Source organism: Crotalus tigris, unplaced genomic scaffold (assembly GCF_016545835.1).
Source record: "Crotalus tigris isolate CLP2741 ecotype Arizona unplaced genomic scaffold, ASM1654583v1 scf7180000024425.453735, whole genome shotgun sequence".
In the NCBI taxonomy this organism is placed as follows: domain Eukaryota; kingdom Metazoa; phylum Chordata; class Lepidosauria; order Squamata; family Viperidae; genus Crotalus; species Crotalus tigris.
In genome coordinates this window covers 154413-173708 of record NW_024100592.1, presented here as the reverse complement: position 1 = coordinate 173708, position 19296 = coordinate 154413, and the positions used below count along the sequence as shown (strand labels likewise).

The 19296-nt window shown below is 40.6% G+C and overlaps 2 protein-coding genes across 3 annotated transcripts in view; one reads left to right on the top strand and one right to left on the bottom strand.

The window, feature by feature from the left end:
- LOC120302150 (contactin-associated protein-like 2) overlaps positions 1 to 19296 on the top strand; it is a 246397-nt gene that overhangs the window by 146477 nt on the left and 80624 nt on the right. Inside the window, exon 7 of the mRNA XM_039330149.1 lies at positions 17378 to 17527. Coding sequence (XP_039186083.1) covers positions 17378 to 17527 — 150 coding nt within the window. The remainder of the gene's footprint in view (positions 1 to 17377; positions 17528 to 19296) is intronic.
- The window catches only part of CUNH1orf189 (chromosome unknown C1orf189 homolog), a 152405-nt gene that overhangs the window by 62126 nt on the left and 70983 nt on the right, over positions 1 to 19296 (bottom strand). The gene's annotated exons all lie outside the window — the stretch shown is intronic.

Below are 19296 nucleotides of genomic sequence, written 5' to 3'. Positions count from 1 at the left end.
AGATGAAACAAAAGTTGGAATTAAGATTGCCGGGAGAAATATCAACAACCTAAGATATGCAGATGATACCACGCTAATGGCAGAAAGTGAAGAGGAACTAAAGAGCCTCTTGATGCAGGTGAAGAAGGAGAGTGCAAAAGTTGGCTTGAAACTCAACATTAAGAAAACCAAAATCATGGCATCCGGCCCTCTCAATTCCTGGCAAATAGATGGGGAAGAAATGGAGGTAGTGACAGATTTTATTTTTCTGGGCTCCAAGATCACCTCAGATGGGGACTGCAGCCAAGAAATTAAAAGACGCTTGCTCCTGGGGAGGAAAGCTATGGCAAATCTAGACAGCATACTAAAAAGCAGAGACATCACCCTGCCAACAAAAGTGCATATAGTCCAGGCCATGGTTTTCCCAGTTGCAATGTATGGCTGTGAAAGTTGGACCATAAGAAAGGCTGAACGCCAAAGAATTGAGGCCTTTGAACTATGGTGCTGGAGAAGACTCCTGCGAGTCCCTTGGATTGCAAGGCGTTCAAACCGGTCAGTCCTAGAAGAGATCAACCCCGACTGCTCTTTAGAAGGTCAGATCCTGAAGTTGAAACTCAAATACTTTGGCCACCTAATGAGAAGGAAGGACTCACTGGAGAAGGGCCTAATGCTGGGAAAGATTAAGGGCAATAGAAGAAGGGGACGACAGAGAATGAGATGGCTGGATGGAGTCACTGAAGCAGTAGGTATGAACTTAAATGGACTCCAGAAGATGGTAGAGGACAGGAAGACCTGGAGGAACATTGTCCATGGGGTCGCGATGGGTCGGACACGACTTCGCAATTAACAACAACAATATAGAAAGCAAAGGAGAAAATGTTATTAAAAAGTGCACTGAATTTCTTAATACGTTTGAATATTCACTCTACATTACTGATCGTCCATTCAAATCTCTTTTTTTAATCACATAAAAAACAATATGTCTTTCTTCTTCTCTCATTCACTCATTATTACTACCATGTTTTTATCATTAGACATCTAGTTTAAAACATTCTGGAGTCCACATTTCAGTACTCATATTTCATATTTTTCTCACAATGTAAGGACCTACCTCAGCTAACTACCCAAGAAAGCAGAACTCTTGAAACAGGCATTGTCTCAAAAGGAAACTTTTATTAAGGGTTAGTGACAGTAGGGAAAATCCCACTTGAACCGTATAATTAAACCAGCAATATTCCTCCTTCCACCAAAGTCATAATGTCCATTTGAAATCTAGTAAGTCCTCAGGTGGCACAATGAGCGGGTAACTGGTACAGTTGGTGCGTATCTCAAGGTCTTCTCCAGCTTTCGTTTCTCTGTAACCGTCTCCCTGATAAGGGAGACACATTCCTTTCTCAGGTGAAAGAGGTGGAAGAAGGAAAGCAGAAAGCGAAAGTTATCCCAAGCAAAAGCAAATATCTTCCCTACCCCAGCTAAATGGCAGGCCCCAAAGCAAAGCACAATAATATAAATGGAAGGGAAACAATAAGGATTTGGGGACCTGACACACAAGGTAATTTGGAAACCATCTTATTCTAGGAGATGCCACCAGTTCTAGATGGACTCATATGCTATATGACATTGACGTATAAATTGGTGATCCCCCTGGATTCACAACAACTAGTCTAGCAGTTAGCAGTTGTAAAAATATCCAACCCTTTCTTACACAATTAGTTTTCAGAAAAGGCTGTTAACATCTGGGGATTGGGGTTTGTATGAAGTTGTTCCCTTTGATATTGGACTTTTGCCATTGTTACATTAAGGCAGTGTTACTGAGCCTTAATCCATTGAAGATGTATAGACCTCAATTCCTAGAATTCTTTTTATACATCTTTAAGTGGCCAAGATTGAGAAACATTGAATTAAGCAATGCTCTTTATAAATTTTGTGCTGATAGCCAAATCTGGCTCTAGGTTTTATGGTTTACCTTCCCATAAGCAACTGAGTTAAAAGATCATTTAAAAGCAGTTTATTAGGATACCCTGATAAAGTGGATCTCTCTATGAAAAGGGAGAACCTTGAGACCCATCTTACATTGCTTTCTGTAAACACAACAAAGAAAATGCAAGAGGAAAGTTGATCGGACAGGATAAAAGTAACCTCCCCTTTATGTAGGAAATCAGTTACATGTAGTCAAACATGTTACATGTTTGCATTCCATAATATCACATGTGTTCATTAAAATGAAATCTGATATCATAAGGGGCATAAATTTTAAGCAAAAGGGTTGTTTTAAGTTCATGATAAGACAAACCAGACCATCTAATCAGAAGTTATTTGATGAATATATTTGGCCACCTAGCACGTGAATGTAGAATTAGCATCCCTTAAAAGATAATAAACATAACATTTATCAGTGCAACCTTACAGATCATTGTTGAGGTCAGATATCATAAAAAGAATGTTATAGGTCAGTGGTGGTGAACCTATGGCACGTGTGCCAGAAATGGCATTCAGAGCCCTCTCTGTGGGCACACGCACCATTGCCCCAGCCCCACCTCCCCCGGTGGCCCCCTCCTCACCAGAAGCCCCCCCTGGAGGAGAGTCACCCCCGGGTGCAGCCTGCACAGAGCAGTGCAGCCAAGGACATAGCCGGGCAGCAGGAACAAGACTCCACCCTTGCACCGCATAGTGTGCAGATGATTCTGCAGGGTGTGGGCAGAGGGTGTGGCTGCCATGGCACTGCAGGGCTGCCTGGACGATCTGTGGTGGGCCATGGAGGCGGTGCATAGCCCTGCGGGTGGGCAGGGCAGTTGGAACAGGCAGGGTGGGAGGCAGAGCAGGGGCAGGGGCAATTTTTGGGCACTCGGTCTCTAAAAGGTTCACCATCACTGTTATAGGTCAAAGTATGTAAATTCCAAAGATGAAACAACTAAATTCAATTAACTCCAGTTCTTAATACTGAATGGACAGATCCTTGCCAAACTAAAGCTATAACTCTACTCTGATAAATATATCCTAAGAGATTTTGATTACCATGGACCTCTTGCCCCTTATTCATCCAGATTAGGATTTTGCAGTCTGTAAATTTGTGCTTCTTCCTGGGATGTGCTGCCTCCTCCCAAATCTAGTCCAGCTTTAGCCATAAAAGCCAGCTGGGGGACCTTGGGCCAGTAACACTCTCTCATTGGAACTCTCCTTCACTGGAACTCTCTCTCAGCCCAATTCACCTCCCAGAGTTTTTTGGAGGAAATAGGCAGAAGAAAGAGTATTAGATGTCAAGGTTCTGACTAATGAACAAATCAGAACTCCAAGGCTTGAAACTTCCTCAAAGAACATGTTTATTGGATACATAATATCAGTACAATCAAAAATGAAACCAACTCTAAAATTCCTGCATGGATTCAATGTAACTAAATGTAACACTTCCCACCCCCCTATTATGCCATTGATCACACTACCCAGTGAGGGCAATTGGTGGGCTCCATGATACTCCTTCTTTCCTACTTCTCTCACCTGTGGGAATGATCTTGGTTCCCATGGGACCGTTGCATGTTTAGTCTAGCAATACTTTTGCTTTCCTTTCCACCCTTCTCCCAACCTATGTGGCAACTGAGAATGACAAAGATGGCTTCAGCCAGGTTTGTTTCAGAAATTGACATTAGATATATTTGTCATATACTGTAAACAAACAAATAAATACTCTGTACTGTCAAGATTCTACTGCTTCTCTAGTTTCACATTCCAGTACAGTATCTAAGGAGTCTCAAGGAACTTTCCCACCATGTTAAGATGCTATTAATCTAGCCTTTTGAAGAGTTAATGGGACTAAATATCGAGGGGAAAAAAACCAAGACTGCAAAGTTTTTCTATGGAGGTATGGTTTTAGATCTCAAATATGATTCTGGGAACTGAGTTTGTGGGGGTCTAGTCCTAGGCTTTAAATAATGCCTTGTATATTCATTTCAAGCCTCAAGGTAGCATTAGGGGGTGCATTGTACTAAGCAAATTTTATTGAATGATTTCATAAGCCGATTGGTTTGTAGATGGGCCACACTGTATCCTATATAGTAGTTGGACAATTGTCTTAGCCATAAATAACTTGCTGCTGGAATATAATTTGCCCCATTGCCTAAAAAAATTTATTATTGCCAGTGTACTCTTTTGGGCAATAAAATGGCATAATTTACTAAGTTGTTAATTCCATAAAAGCCATTACTATGTCCACATTTTTTAAATATTTGACTTGTTCTAATTTATGGAAATCAATTGTTCACTTGTCCCTTTTCTTTTGCTAAAAATATTAAAACTTCAGTTTTATCATAGTTGATAACTAATTGTTTTTTGTTGTAATAGGATCTTACTTACAGAAGATAGAAAAAAATGCATCTACAACATAGAGTAGTACTGGAAGATGTCTATTAGATCAATATGACTTGATCTTGATCTTGAATATCAATTTTCTAGAGTTTTAATCAGAAAGTTCATATTAAAAAGCAATAATGCTAAAAATACATCTTTACTTCACTCCCTCAACAGTTTGGATATAGTAAAATCAAAAAAGTTCCCTCACCTGCTACATCTCACTCTACAGCCAGTTTTATCATAAAACCTGTGAATTAGGAGAAAGAGCTTTTGTCTATAAAAGTGAAAAGTTTTGGGGAGGGATATTAGGGGATATGGGCCACGTGATCAGGAATGTTTTGATGTGTTTGAGCAACACAGTGGAACTGGCGTAACATACGATTGACAATCTTTGCTGGCATGGTGAGTTTCTAGCTGTTTCAGAACTTTTGGTGAGACCGTTAAAATTTGTTGGCATTGTTTGAAGTTGTTCTTGCCAGCAGCAAGATCTGACTACTGGCCCAGTAACAGATTCTGTTGAAAATCAGGGCTGTTTCTAGGGGAGGCAGAGGAGGGGAAGTCTTGGGGCTTGTGGAGCAAAGGAACTGGATGAGGCTGTTGGCAGGCTCAGAGGAAGAGACAGAGGCTTTTGGAGGAGTTGGTGGTGGCGGCAGCGTGCTCCAGGGGTGAAAAGAAGCAAGGAAAAGGTGGAAGACTCAGGATCAGAAAAAGGAAAAGAGGCAAGGTTGTCATGCAGGAATACAAGCTAATTTGAGGGCTAATCCACATGGAGCTCCATTTCCATCTGTCCTGTTTGCCATTGTTCGCTTCCTAGAGACTAAAATGGATGATCTGAAACCTGAACTGGCCACGAACAAGGAGTGTATATCGGAGGTGGTGATCCTTTGAGAGCTGTATGCAACAAAATTTTATTTTGATGTATGGTGATTGGTGTATATTCAAAGTGACAACAAAGTTGTTGTTGTTGTTGTTGTTATTATTATTATTATTATTATTGGATTTATTTGGAATATCCCAGACTCTAATCCTTGAAATATTATCAAATATTTCCTTGAATTCAATGAAAGCTGCATGTAAGTTCAAATCAGAGTAGTCTGTATATTTGCCTGACAGATATTGAAGAACTAGGCAATGATTTATAGTGGATAGTCCTGATTGAAAATATGTTTGCTTGAGATCAAATATTTCCTTGTCTATTACCCAGGTTTGGAATTTGCTGAATAGATATATGGAATATAGTTTGCTAATGAAATTCAATAAACTAATAGGCCTAGAATAAGCCATGTTATTCTGATTTCCCTTTTTATATAAGGTAACAATTATAGCCAAATTCCAATCATATAAAATCTTAGCTATGTTGTTCATGTATGAAAAAAGAGGCTAACACAGGGTCTCATCAACATAAATTGAATTTAATTAGTTGGGGGGAAATACAGTCATCCTGGGAGCTTTTAATCCCTCATGCCATTACTGTGCTAAATACCTAATTCCCACAGCACTCTCTTATGTCTAAGGATATTTACCCACGTAGTAGAGCTGTATTACTACTATCCTTCTCATCTTTCCTATTATCTACTATTGGTATCTTATGATTATATTACTTTGTTGTTCATTGTTTGTATATACACTGACAGCTTATGCACTGGGGACAAATTCCTTGTGTGTCCAATCACACTTGGTAAATAAAGGATATTGTTGTTCTTAATCTGTTTAATTAAACTTATAATTCTCTTACATATGATTGGAGGCCACTGTGGCAATGAAGATAAAGGTACCATGTTTCCCTGAAAGTTAGACCCAGCCCAATAGTAAGCCCTAGCTTGATTTTTGGGGGTGGGCCTAATATAAGCCCAACTCCAAAACTAAGCCCTAGTTTTGGGGCAAGATACATGTTGTGTCCTGAGCCTGCTAGAGCAGAAAGCAGGCTCAGAATTGTTGCAAACGGTCCTGGGCAAACAAAAAGCTGCCCGGGACCAGACAGGGTGGCGCCAGCCTTGTGTGCATGTACAAAGTGTGAAAATGGTCAATTCCTATTGGTTCTCACTGTCTGGGTCTCAGGCCCTATAAAAGGCCTGCGTACCTTTTGCTATTTGTTTGGTTGTAGGAGAAAAGTAATAGAGCTTGTTGTTTCACCATGTGTCTTCGTCAATTGCCAATGAATGGAAAACACAACACTGGCAACGAAGATGGGATCCCTGCAAGCAAGAAAAACAAAGAGGACTCACCAAGGAAGTCCTGAAGACTGGAAAGACGGCGTCCTGCATTTGTGACTCAGCCCGCCAGTACAGCGTTGCTGGAGCTGAGCTCGGCAAAAGGATACTTTCCCCAACTACTAGCTTGCAGAGGAGGCAATTAGCGAAGGCTATAAAAGTTTATAATGTCGAAAATTGGCTGCTTGACTGACTTTGATGTCTCCCACCCAGAGAGATGGAATTCATACGTGGCAAGGTGGAGAACTACTTTAGAGTAAATCAAATCAGGGAAGATGGCCTGAAGGCAGCAACTCTTCTGTGTACCTGTGGACAGGAAGCTTTTGACATCACAGAAAATCTGGTGGCCCCTGCACTTCTGGAGTCAGTAACGAACGCTGACTTGAAGAAGATGTTGAAGGAACATTTCCAGCCTAAATTATCTATCATCGCTTGGAGGCACTCATTCGAGCAGAAAGACCAGAGGCCAGGTGAATCTGCTGTGGACTTCATTTCTGCCTTAAGACATGTGGCCAGGCTTTGTGAGTTCAAGGATCTGGAAGAGACACTGCGAGATCGCTTCGTGTGTGGCTTATGGAGTAGAGACCTGCAACAGAAGATCTTTGCGAAAGAAGAGGTCTTGTTCCAAGATGTTTTAAGAGAAGTTGCAGCTGAGGAAGCAGCAGGTGGCGCTGTGAAGGCTTTGCGGCTTGCCAGGAACCCTCCAGCCACCGTGACCATCCATCAAGAGGATGCTTGAGAAGATTCAGAAGCGGATCCTGAAGAGGAGGTGGATAGACTTCACCAGCCAGCAGAAAGGAGGCCAAAGGGGCATCCAGACAAGGCCCCAGCATCTCTTCAGTGCTTCAGGTGTGGAGGACGCCACAAGCGAGCTGACTGCAGATTCCGCTCCGCCATTTGCCGGGCATGTGGCAGGCAAGGCCACATTGTCTCCATCTGTTTGGGTTGCCAGAAGGTCCAACCTCGGGAAGAATTGCTTCAGAAAGGAACCAGGGTCCCCAGCCAACACAGGGCGGGTTTCTGTGCATCGCACAGGAGTATTCTGAGAAGAGGGACACACAAGCCCCTTAAGAAAAAACTTCACATTGACGTGAAGTTGCAAGGGGTCCTCTTATTGATGGAGTTGGACATAGGGTCCACTCTATCCATCATTTCACTTGACACCTTCAAAAGGATTTGCAGCAGTAGTGGCCTTCGAGTTAAACTCAGGCCATCAAATTTAATACTCACTGATTTTCAGAATTCTAAAGTTAGTGTGAAGGGGGAGTCCACACTCAAGGTGCAGCATAAGGATTTTGATGTGGTAGTTGGGGGTGAATGCATGAGTCTTAATGGATTCGATTGGTTTGAGGCTCTGGGAATCCAAGTGACTAGGCTGCACAACTTGCAAACATTGGGCCTTGCAGAAGTATGCAAGGAGTTTGCTGATGTGTTTAGTTCAGAGCTAGGATCCTACAAGGGGCCTCCCATTGCATTATGTTTAGACCCAATTATCATGCCCATCAGGGTCAAGCATAGAAGGGTGCCTTTTGCCCTCAAAAGCAAGATAGATGCAGAGCTGGACAAATTGCTCCAGCAGGGTATTTTAGAATCTGTGGATTCTAGTCCATGGGAAACCCCCATAGTAACACCTCTAAAGGCTAATGGAGAAGTCTGCATATGCACAGACTATAAGTGCACATTGAATAAAGCGTTGCAACAGCACACATATCCAGTGCCTGTTGTAAGCCACATTCTGGCCTCCCTCAAAGGGGGGCACATTTTTGCAAAACTTGATTTGGCACAGGCCTATCAACAGCTACCTGTTGATGAGGCAACTGCAGAGGCCAAGACAATTGTAACACACAGGGGGCCTTTAAGGTTAGAAGACTACAATTTGGGGTTAATGTAGCCACTGGTATATTCCAAAGTGTCATGAAGCGCACACTTCATGGTATTCCTGGGGTCTGTCCCTACTTCAATGACATCCTCATTGCTGGGGAGTCATCTCAAAATCTAGCAGAAAGGTTAAGGGCTGTCTTGCTTTGTTTCCGCAAAGCAGGCCTTAAACTGAAGCAGAATAAATGCAGAATAGGAGTCACTTCCACTGATTTCTTAGGTTTCAGGATTGATGCCCAAGGCATTCACCCTGCTGAATCCAAGCTTCAAGCAATTCAACAGGCACCAAGCCCCAAGTCCAAGAGTGAGCTGCAAGCTTTTTTGGGGCTCTTAAGTTTCTATCCCACATTCCTCCCACATAAGGCTGCAGTGGCAGAGCCGTTACATCGGCTCTTAGATAAGCAGGCTCCATGGCAGTGGACTAAAGTCCATGAAAGGAGTTTCAATGCGGTTAAGGCCTTGCTCTCTTCAAGGCCTGTGTTAGCACATTTCAATGAGCAACTGCCTGTATGCATCGCATGCAATGCTTCTCCTTATGGGGTGGGAGTAGTACTTAGCCACCTGAAGGCTGATGGGACACAGGTCCCTGTAGCATATTATTCAAGGACTTTGTCATCTGCAGAGCAGAATTATGCTCAGATTGACAGAGAAGTCTTGGCCATAGTGGCTGGCATAAAGAAATTCCATGATTTCTTATATGGCCACCATTTCACAGTCTATACAGACCATAAAGCCTTTGCTGGGTCTGTTTACAACTAACAAACAGACACCACACATTATTTCCCCATGTATGCTAAGATGTTCAATTTTCCTGTCAGCATTTGATTATAGTCTAATCCACAAACCTGGAAAAGAGATAGGTCATGCAGACGGCCTCAGCAGATTGCCTCACAAACAAATAGAGGCAGATCCTGCTCCTGCTATTAACATTCTCTCTATTCAGGAGTTGCCTGAATCACCCCTAAATACTAGGGACATGGCTGCAGAAACTGCCACAGATCACACGCTCACACGCATGCTGACCTGGGTGTTGTCAGGATGGCCTGACATATGCCCAGATACAGAGTTTCAAAGTTTCTGGCAAAGAAAGCATGAACTTTCTACTTTCAAGGGGTGCCTGTTATGGGGTAGTAAGGTAGTCATCCCAGCCTCATAGAGGTCTAGAATCTTGCTCTCTCTGCAAGGAATAGTAAGGATGAAAGCGCTTGTGCCCAGCCACCTCTGGTGGCCTGGGCTCGATAAAGCCATCGAGGCTCAGGTGCACAGGTTCCAAGTGTGCCAGCAGTCATGGCCTGAAATGCCTCAGGTCCCAGTACATAGGTGGGAGGAAACTCAAACCCTGTGGTCACAGGTACATATAGATTATGCTGGGCTCTTTCAGGGGCAATTCTTCCTTCTCCTTGTTGACAGCCATTCTAAGTGGCTAGAGGTTGTTCCTGTTTCCTCCACCACTACTGCCAGGACCATCCAGGTGCTGAGAGGAATTTTCACCTCACATGGACTTCCAGATGTCCTGGTTTCAGATAGTGGTCCCCAATTTACCTCTTTTGAGTTCCAGGCTTTTATTCAGGCCAACTTGATCCGGCATGTGACGTCTGCTCCTTTCCATCCATCGTCCAACGGACAAGCTGAGAGGATGGTGCGCACTACCAATGATGCTCTCAAGAAACTGGCTTACGGTAATTGGCATCACAGGTTAGCAGATTTCCTTCTTGCACACCACACCACACCTTGCACAGCCACAGGGAAGAGCCCTGCAGAACTCCACTGGGAGGTTGCACCCAGACCAGGTGGCTTCATAGTTGTTACAACCGTGGGCACCTAGGAGACTTCAGGTGGGCAATCCGGTCTGGGCAAGGAACTATGGGCTGGACAGTGGTATGCAAGGTCTCTGGGCTGCTGTCATATGAAGTAGCCTTGGAGGATGGACGTGTTCTTTGCAGACACATAGATCAACTGCGCTGGAGGCTTCACAGGCACGTTTCCACTCCTGGCTCTGCTCTGGGGGGGGAGGACCATAATATGCATTCTGGTTCACAGATTCCCAGGCCTAACAAGGCCTCAACAGCTGCTGAGACTGTTTGGGGGTCATCCCAAGTCTCTGCAAGTGCACCGAACAGGAATTCCCAGGAAGGAGGGTCACCCCACACATCCATTATTGCTTCAGACAGAGAGTTGCACTGGGGGTATCCACATAATCCAAATACTTCAGATAGTACTCCAGACAGGGAGTCACACCGGGGGTATCCAAACAATTCAAACACAGCCCCAGACAGGGAATTACATCAGGGGCACTCTCACAATTCAGCAATTGCTCCGAAAAGGAAGTCTGTAGCAAAGGGGGTTGCCATGGAGACAGCTCCTGACTCTGGCACACCTGGCACATGCATGGGGGCTATGGAGTACTGGGGCACTTCCGCCACTCAGGCCTCTCCAACTGCTGGCCTTGGGCTCAAGGGACAGTGTTCCCAAGAGGAGTCCATTGTGGACTCGGGGACATCCACTCCTCCAAGGTACACTGACTTGGACTCAGAGGGTCCAGCCAGTCAGCAGCTGGGTGGGTCACCTGGGTATTTGAGGCAACAAAGTCCTGGCCTGCCTAGCCTGGCAGGCGAGAAGGTAGGTCAGACACACTCACTGGCCATTAGAAGGTCACAGCGGGCCAAGTGCCCACCCAAACATCTAGGAGATTATATGAGGTTTCTGTCAACACATGGGGAACCTTACTAATAGGTCGCTGGGTGAGGTTAACACTCAATAAAGAATATCATATACTATTATGATTTTGTTTAATTTAATAATCTTTTTTGTCAAAGTGTCATGCCTGTGCACAGACCAGAGTGACTCCATTCTCCCTGCCTTTGAACACTGTACCTGTGCATAAAGCTAGGTGTATTTTATCTAGGGGGGAGGAGTGTTGTGTCCTGAGCCTGCTAGAGCAGAAATCAGGCTCAGAATTGTTGCAAATGGTCCCAGGCAAACCAAAAGCTGCCCGGGACCAGACAGGGTGGCGCCAGCCTTATGCGCATGCACAAGGTGCAAAAATGGTCAATTCCTATTGGTTCACACTGTCTGGGTCTCAGGCCCTATAAAAGGCCTGCGTGCCTTTTGCTATTTGCTTGGTTGTAGGAGAAGAGTAATAAAGAGCTTGTTGTTTCACCATGTGTCTTCATCAATTGCCAACGAACGGAAAACACAACAATACATTCCTAAAAATCAAGGTAGGGTGGGGGTAGGGGGTGAAGCTGCCCCTTGCACCCTGCACCCACTTATCTTACTGGTAGGACCACCACAGCCAGGCCTCCCACACCCCGATACCTGTCACGCCACTACTTGACTTCTTCTGCAATTGCTTGCCACCACTTGTGGCCGGCTGCCATGTGGTGCCGCTGCTCCTCCTGGCAGGACACAACATGGCACTTCAGGCTGCTTCCATTGCTCGTACCCTTCAGGCCGCTTCTGTTGCTTGCAGCAAGAGGCCATGTGGCACTGTGAAAATGGCCCAAAGAGCCATGCAGCATCCTGCTGCAAGCAGCAGAAACGGCGCAAAGCACCAGGCAGCATCCTGCCAGGAGAAGCAGCAATGGTGCAATGTGCCACATGGTGTACTGCCACAAGTGGCGGCAAGCGGCTGCAGAAGAAGTCAAGCAGCAGCATGACAGGTATCAGGGTGTGGGAGTCCTGGCTGTGGTGATCCTAAGGTAAGACATTCTCCGAAATTAAGACTTAGTGCCTCTTTTGGAGGGGAAAATATATATCTATAAGACCAGGTCTTAATTTCGGGGAAACATGGTATATCCATATGTAGGTCTTATTATAAGGATTACAATAAAGGGTTTAGAAATAATGCACCCAGAAACTTAAGTGTATATTGCTATTTGTGTATTGTTATTATGGGAACAATTTGTTACAGTATGCCAGAATAGGGAAGGGTTTGGGAGTTTGTAGCTTCAATTAGCTGTGGCATTTTTTTTCTTCTGATCTTGAATCTTTATTCTTTCTGAGAAAATTTTATATTGTCTTTTCTCCTTTAAAATTTAGGTAGAATCTGATGGGTTGCATACAATAAGATTTGCATACAATAAGATTTGTCAGGCTAGCTCTTAGAATGGCAACCCCTCCTGATCAGGTTAGCATTTGCCTTCATTGCAAAAGATTAGCTTAGCTATCAGATTGTGATATACATCAAATGTCCTGCTATCTTGTGGCACATTTGGTTTTGAATGTGCCCCAAGGTTACAGAGGTTGAAGTCAGGAAAGCTAATTTTCAGAGTGAACTAAGATATCCAACAATTTTTTAAAAAAAAAAAAATTCTTAAAATAAGAAAAATATCAAAGAAATTATTGATCCACTATTGGAAGAACATGACCAGGAAATGAAGGGCAGCAGGAAAGAAAGAGGAACTTCTTAATTCATTCTTTGCATTTGTCTTTACACAAAAGAGAAAAAAATAATAGTCCAACCTATCAAAAACAGCACTGTAAAAGACAAATTAGGAATACAAGTCAAAATAAGTGAGAAATTGTCCATTCTAGACAAGTTCAAATCAGCAGACCAGATGAATTAAATCCAAGATTTCTGAAGGAGATTGTAGATTTGATTTTGGAACCATTGAAACATAGTTTTTAAAGATCCTGGTGCACTGGGGAACTATCAGAGGACTGAAAAAGAACTGATGTTATTCCCATCTTCAAAAAAAGGCGGGGATAGATCCAGAAAACTACTGACCAATTAGCTTGACATTAATATCTGGAAAAATTCTGGAAAAGTTAATCAAGCAGCAGTAGAGATTACATCTAGTAATCAAGTTACTAGATGTAAACATCTAGTAACAAGCAAAGCTCTTACTAGAAGCCAATATGGCTTTGTCCAAAAGGTCATGCAAAATAAATCTTACTTCATTCTTTGACAAAGTGACTAAATTAATGGACCTGGGAAATTATCTGGATATACAGTAGTTTACATGCACTTCAGTAAGGCATTTGACAAAGTGGACCACAACCTACTACTTGGTAAGATAGAAAAATGTGATATAGACAGCATCACTACCAGAAGGATTCATAACTGCCTGACAAACCACACTCAACGTGTAGTCCTCAATGGAGAGAAATAATCACTGGGGTACCCCAAGGTTCTGTCTTAGATCCAGTATTCTTCAACATCTTCATAAATGATTTAGATAAGAACCATCAAATTTGTAGACAACACCAAACTAGAGGAAATAGCCAACACTTTAAAAGATAGTCTCAAATTCCAGAAAAATCTTGACAGACTTGAACACTGAGCCCTGTCCAATAAAATGCATTTGAGTGGCAGGAAAAGTAAGGTTTTACAATTAGACAAGGCAAAGCAAATGCCCAGGCATAGAATAGGTGGTACCTGACTGAACAGCAGTAACTATGAGAGGGATCTAGAATCCTAATAGACAACCATTTTAGTTTGAGCCAGCAATGTACTGCAATTGCCAAAAAAGCCAATGCAGTTTTTGACTGCATCAACAGAGAGTTAATATCAAGTTCACATGAAGTAATAGTATTGCTATACACTGTCTTAGGGGTGTGATAGCTCAGTAGTTAAAGATTCTCAGCTTATCAGCTGGAAAGCTAACAGCCTGGGCTCCAAACCTGAGCACCACACAATGGAGTAAGCTCCCATTACTTGGTCTAACTTCTGTTCACCTAGCAGTTCAAAAGTATGCATATGTGAGGAGATAAATAGGCAACATTTTGGTGGGAAGGTGACAGTATTCCATGTGCCTTGGCATATAGCTGGCCACACAACCAAGGAAATGCTTTTGGACAACGTTGGCTCCCTCAGCTAAGAAATGAAGATGAGCACTCCCCCTAGAGTCAGAAATGACTGGACAGGGGAAATCTTTACCTTTACTTTTATAAATTGTCCTGGCGAGACTCATTGGGAATCTTTATCATGGTGTCCAGTTCTGGACACCATGATAAAAAAAAGATGTTGAAATTCTAGAAAGAGCAATGAGGCTTATTAAATAAAAAAGAATATACAATAATGCATAACTAATTTGCTATTTCTCTTTTCCCCTTGAAAATATTCATTTGTCTTCATTCTACAAAATATACATAATCACTAAAGACAAAAATCTCTTAAAAGAATCTGAGTATTTAGCAAAGTGAATAACATATTGTTAGTATTCACTGTCCATGGAAAGATAACCATTATCAAAAATATTGATAATTCTGCTATAAAGCATAACAATTATTTGACATAATTGTTATGAAATTTGCCTGGCACTTCCTTCTTGAATTTTATATATTTCTCAGATGGAAGTATGTGCATCACTACTCAGTTGTTACTCAGCTGTGGGAAATAAACTGAACTGAATATGTGTTTTCTATAATAGTTCTGCACAGTTTATTGATGCACAAAATTATATCAGATCATAGTACATTACTCTAGTGTGGAAGTTAGGAAGTCCTGTCCTTCTGTAATTCAGAGCACTGATATCCTGGATTCAGGTTTTTTGAGGACCCTTTCATATATGAAAGTTCCAATGACATCAATGACTGTAGCAATTGCTTGACAGAAGTACCATATTTTTCTCCCAATGAATCAATGACAACAATTTTATGGAAATGTATTATAGCACTTTCTAGAACTACCAATATAGAGGGTAATAGAATAACAACAATAACAACATTCCCTGCTTTTATGCTTAGGTCTCATCAGTTACAGAACCTTTCAGTAGCTTCAGACTTGCTGTCATGGATGAAATGCTGCACTGATCACAAAATGTCCAGGTCTATATCTAAATTATGTGCACATCTAAAACATCACTGCATGCATAAAATATGGCTATATGAACAGGTGTTTTCTTAGTGTTTTGCCAAGTCAATTGGTTTTGTTTAAACACCTGCAGATAGTTATTTATGAGGAATATTGATTTCAGTGAGATAATATTTAAATTAATATTTAAATTACCTTAATAGATTTTATAAACATTTTTTAAAAAACTTATTTTATTTCTTCATTTCTGAGGATCCTGCACTGTGGCATCTTCAGTGTCATGCCATTAGAAAACATGGGTGCTGGCTTACACCACACCCAGAGATAGCTAGAATGATGATATGCAGGCAAGTCAGCTATAATCATGAGATATAAGTCCAACATATGTGTGTGATCATGTGTTGTGGCAATGTGGGAAGACCATTGTTATTGCAAGGTGTTGGTGATATGTTTTCATTTCTCTTTCATATTAAGCAAGATCTAGCTCATTCTGAACTAGTTTGCTTGTTTTCACTCTTTCTTGTTCAACAAAGGAGAAGTTGGGGGGAGGGAATCTTCAGGTAACTTCAAACCTGTGAAAGTCTCATGGTTTCAGTTCCCATCCTGGAATGTGCCACCTGATGTAGGTCAGGTCTTGCAGTCTCCTCCTGTCCACTGCAGAGCCATGAAGTCATGATGCCAGGTTTTAATAAAAACCTTGGGATTGTATTGTTGGGAGGGGAGAACATTAGGTGTTGTGGAAACTGACTACCTATGGAGTATTTCTGCTGTTGTTATTAAGGAGCTCCTGGAAGCTTATAAGAGATTAGGTGTCATCTTACTTAATATATATCCTCTTTATATTATGCTACTCAATCTGTTTGCTTGAGCTAATAATAAAGCTTGAAATCCCTTTATTTACTGGTATTCTTATTGTCTTTAGATCCAAAAGTTGCAATTGCCTGACACTTGGTAAAGCCTCATAGTCTAAGTCACTATCCCCTATAAAGATTCTCCTCAGATTTATCAACAAGTTTTTCGAGAATAGATTGAATTCAGATTGCTTGTATGCTTTTCTAACTTCCTAACTTAGCAGAATAATAAGTAGGAAAACATTCTTTTATTGCACTACTCTCAATAAATGTATTGACATTAAAAAGCATTAACAAGAGTCATTTAGCACCAACACCCATTTATTGCTGTTTACAGATTGTTCTATTCCGACTGATCTCTCAAAATCAATTATTGAGACATATGAAAATTAGTTGCTGCAATATTGTTCAAAAATAATTTGCAAACGGTATCTTTTGCTATTTCTTTCTAGACTCTAACATATTGAAAAAAACCCTTGTTAAACCATTTTTCCTCCATGTCTCTTATAACACCTGTTTTAAGAGAAACACCTGTTTCTTCTTGTTCAATTGAAGTGACAATCTCAAGAGTCCAAATTTTAATGTAATGTCATTTAAAAGAAATTATAGGAAGAATATGTTTCATTAGTATATCTAAGAAGAGTTCTTATGAGTCACTAGAGAGCTGTGGTTGCATGTGGTTTAAATAAGCAAGTTAAGAATTTTATAAACTAATGCATGCAGAGGATAAACCTAGGAAATATGCAATTATGAATAAAAGAAAATAGAATGGGAAGCCTTTTGAGTGTAAATTTATGTCTGATACATGTTCTTTAGCTTCATCTATTTTATTAGAAGTCTGTGTCTACATTTAACTACAATTAATAATGAGAAATACTTGCAGATGTGACATTTTCATAACAGCAATGACCTCTGTGAGATTACAATGCGGGAAATTCATATAATGAATTTATATGAATCATATAATCTTGAACCTAGAGAAGAGGAGGGGAGGGGAGGGGAGGGCAAGGGAGGGGATGGAAGGGGAGGAAAGGGGAGGAGATAGTAAGGGGGGAAGGGAACAGAGGGAAGGAGAAAGGATAGAGGACAGAGGAGAGAGATCACTGTGATTTAGGTTGATCAGAGATTTGGGGATTCAGAGATAGAAATGAATTTTGGATTATTGTAGTAGTATATGTTTCACACATTTAATTTTTCCTAATAAATGGATAAATTATGTGTATAATTACATGTGATTTAGTACTTTCTAAATATGCTGTAAAATCTGTATCACACCATCTAATGTGTTAAAAATAATACATTATAGCCCTAAAAAAACAAACTCTCTTTCCTTCCCCCTCTCTCATTTGTGTTTCTAGGTGCAGGATTCTGTGATGGACAATGGCACGAGGTTCGATTCTTAGCAAAAGAAAATTTTGCAGTTCTCATCATTGATGGTGATGAAGCTTCTTCTGTTCGGAGTAACAGTCCTCTGAAAGTTTTGACAGGAGAAAAATATCTGTTTGGAGGTAAAATATCTTTTAAATTATTTTCTTGGAGAATAGCATTTTTGAAACAATTTTTAGTAGCCTTGGAGGAGATTTTTTTCTGGTTAAAATGCAAGTAAGATGACCACTTCCTCTCAAAATATTGTTCAGCTTTAGAGATTAATTTTTTTTATTAAAAATTTTTAAGATTTTACAATAAAAACCCCTTCCCCAATCCCTCCCAACCCACCCCAAAACCCTCCCCCTTTCTTCCCAGGGCTGAATACAGGCTTAACTAGAACTTAAAAGAAAAAAAGTTTTAAGCCCAAATAAACCTTAAGCAAATATAATTACACTCAATAAACAAATTGTAAGATAATTTAACTCCATTATATATAAAAACAGAAAGAGGAAGGAAAAAAAAGATAAAAAAATAAAAAAAATAAAAAATTAAAGAATAATAATAATTACACTTCTAGATAATATCTTAAACTTTAAATATAAATTATTCGAAAGCTAGATAATATTTTCTTAAATCATACTTATATTGTATAAAATTTATCCATCTTTTCCACACCAAGAGATACTTCTCTTGCGATTGATCTTTCAGGAAAGCCGAAATTTTTGCCATTTCCGCTAAGTAAGAAACTTTAAAAAACCATTCTTGCAAAGTAGGCAAAGATTCCTTCTTCCAATATTGCCCTATTAACAACCCGCAGTAATTAAATTTAACATTAAAATAATCTCTTTGTCATCACAATCCAGAACAATACCCAACAAAAACAATTGTGGAGTAAATTTTATCCTTCTTTTAAAAATTCTTTGAATATTCCACCATATCTTAATCCAAAAAGCTTTTATACTTTTACATGACCACCAGATATGATAATAAGTAGCATCCAAGCAACCACATCTCCAACATTTAGGCTGCAGGTTTGATACATACGAGACATTTTTTGTGGATCAAGGTGCCATCTATAAAACATTTTATAAAAATTTTCCCGTAAATTTTGGGCTTACGTGAATTTAGCATTCCTCACCCAAATAATCTCCCATGTATCTAATAAGATCGGTTCATCAAAATTTTGTGCCCACTTAACCATACAATCTTTAACTAACTCTGCTTCTGAATCCAATTCCACCAAGACACCATAAATTCTTTTAATATGGGTTCGACTTTGATCTCTAATTTGTTTTAAAAAATTCTCATCTTCTCTAAGCAAGCCCACATTATAATCTATCTTCCACCTTTCCAATAGTTGTCTATACTGAAACCATGAATAAATAATATTTTCTTGTGCTAATTCATCCGTAGATTTTAATTGCCAATTTTTACCATCCCACTTAAGTAATTGTGTATAAGAAATAGTATCCATCTTAACTCCTCTCCTTATTCCTTCTATTGCATGCCATGGAATAGCCCATAATGGAATTCTTGAATCACTTCTATAATATTTCTTCCAGACCCGAAGTAAAGAAGTTCTTAAAATATGAGATCTAAAAACCCTATCAACCTTTTTATTATAAATTAAATAGGCATGCCATCCAAAAAGTAAATCCCATCCCTCCAGAAGGAGTATATCTACATTTGTTAGGTTAACCCAATCACTGATTAATGTTAAGACCACAGCATCATAATACAATTTCAAATTCGGTACCTTAAGTCCACCTCTCTCTCGTATATCTTGTATAATTTTAAGTTTTACTCTTGGTTTTTTTCCCTGCCCAGATAAATTTATTGATACCTTTCTGCCACTCATCTAAATTTGCTTCTTTCATTAAAATAGGTATCATTTGAAATAAAAAAAGAA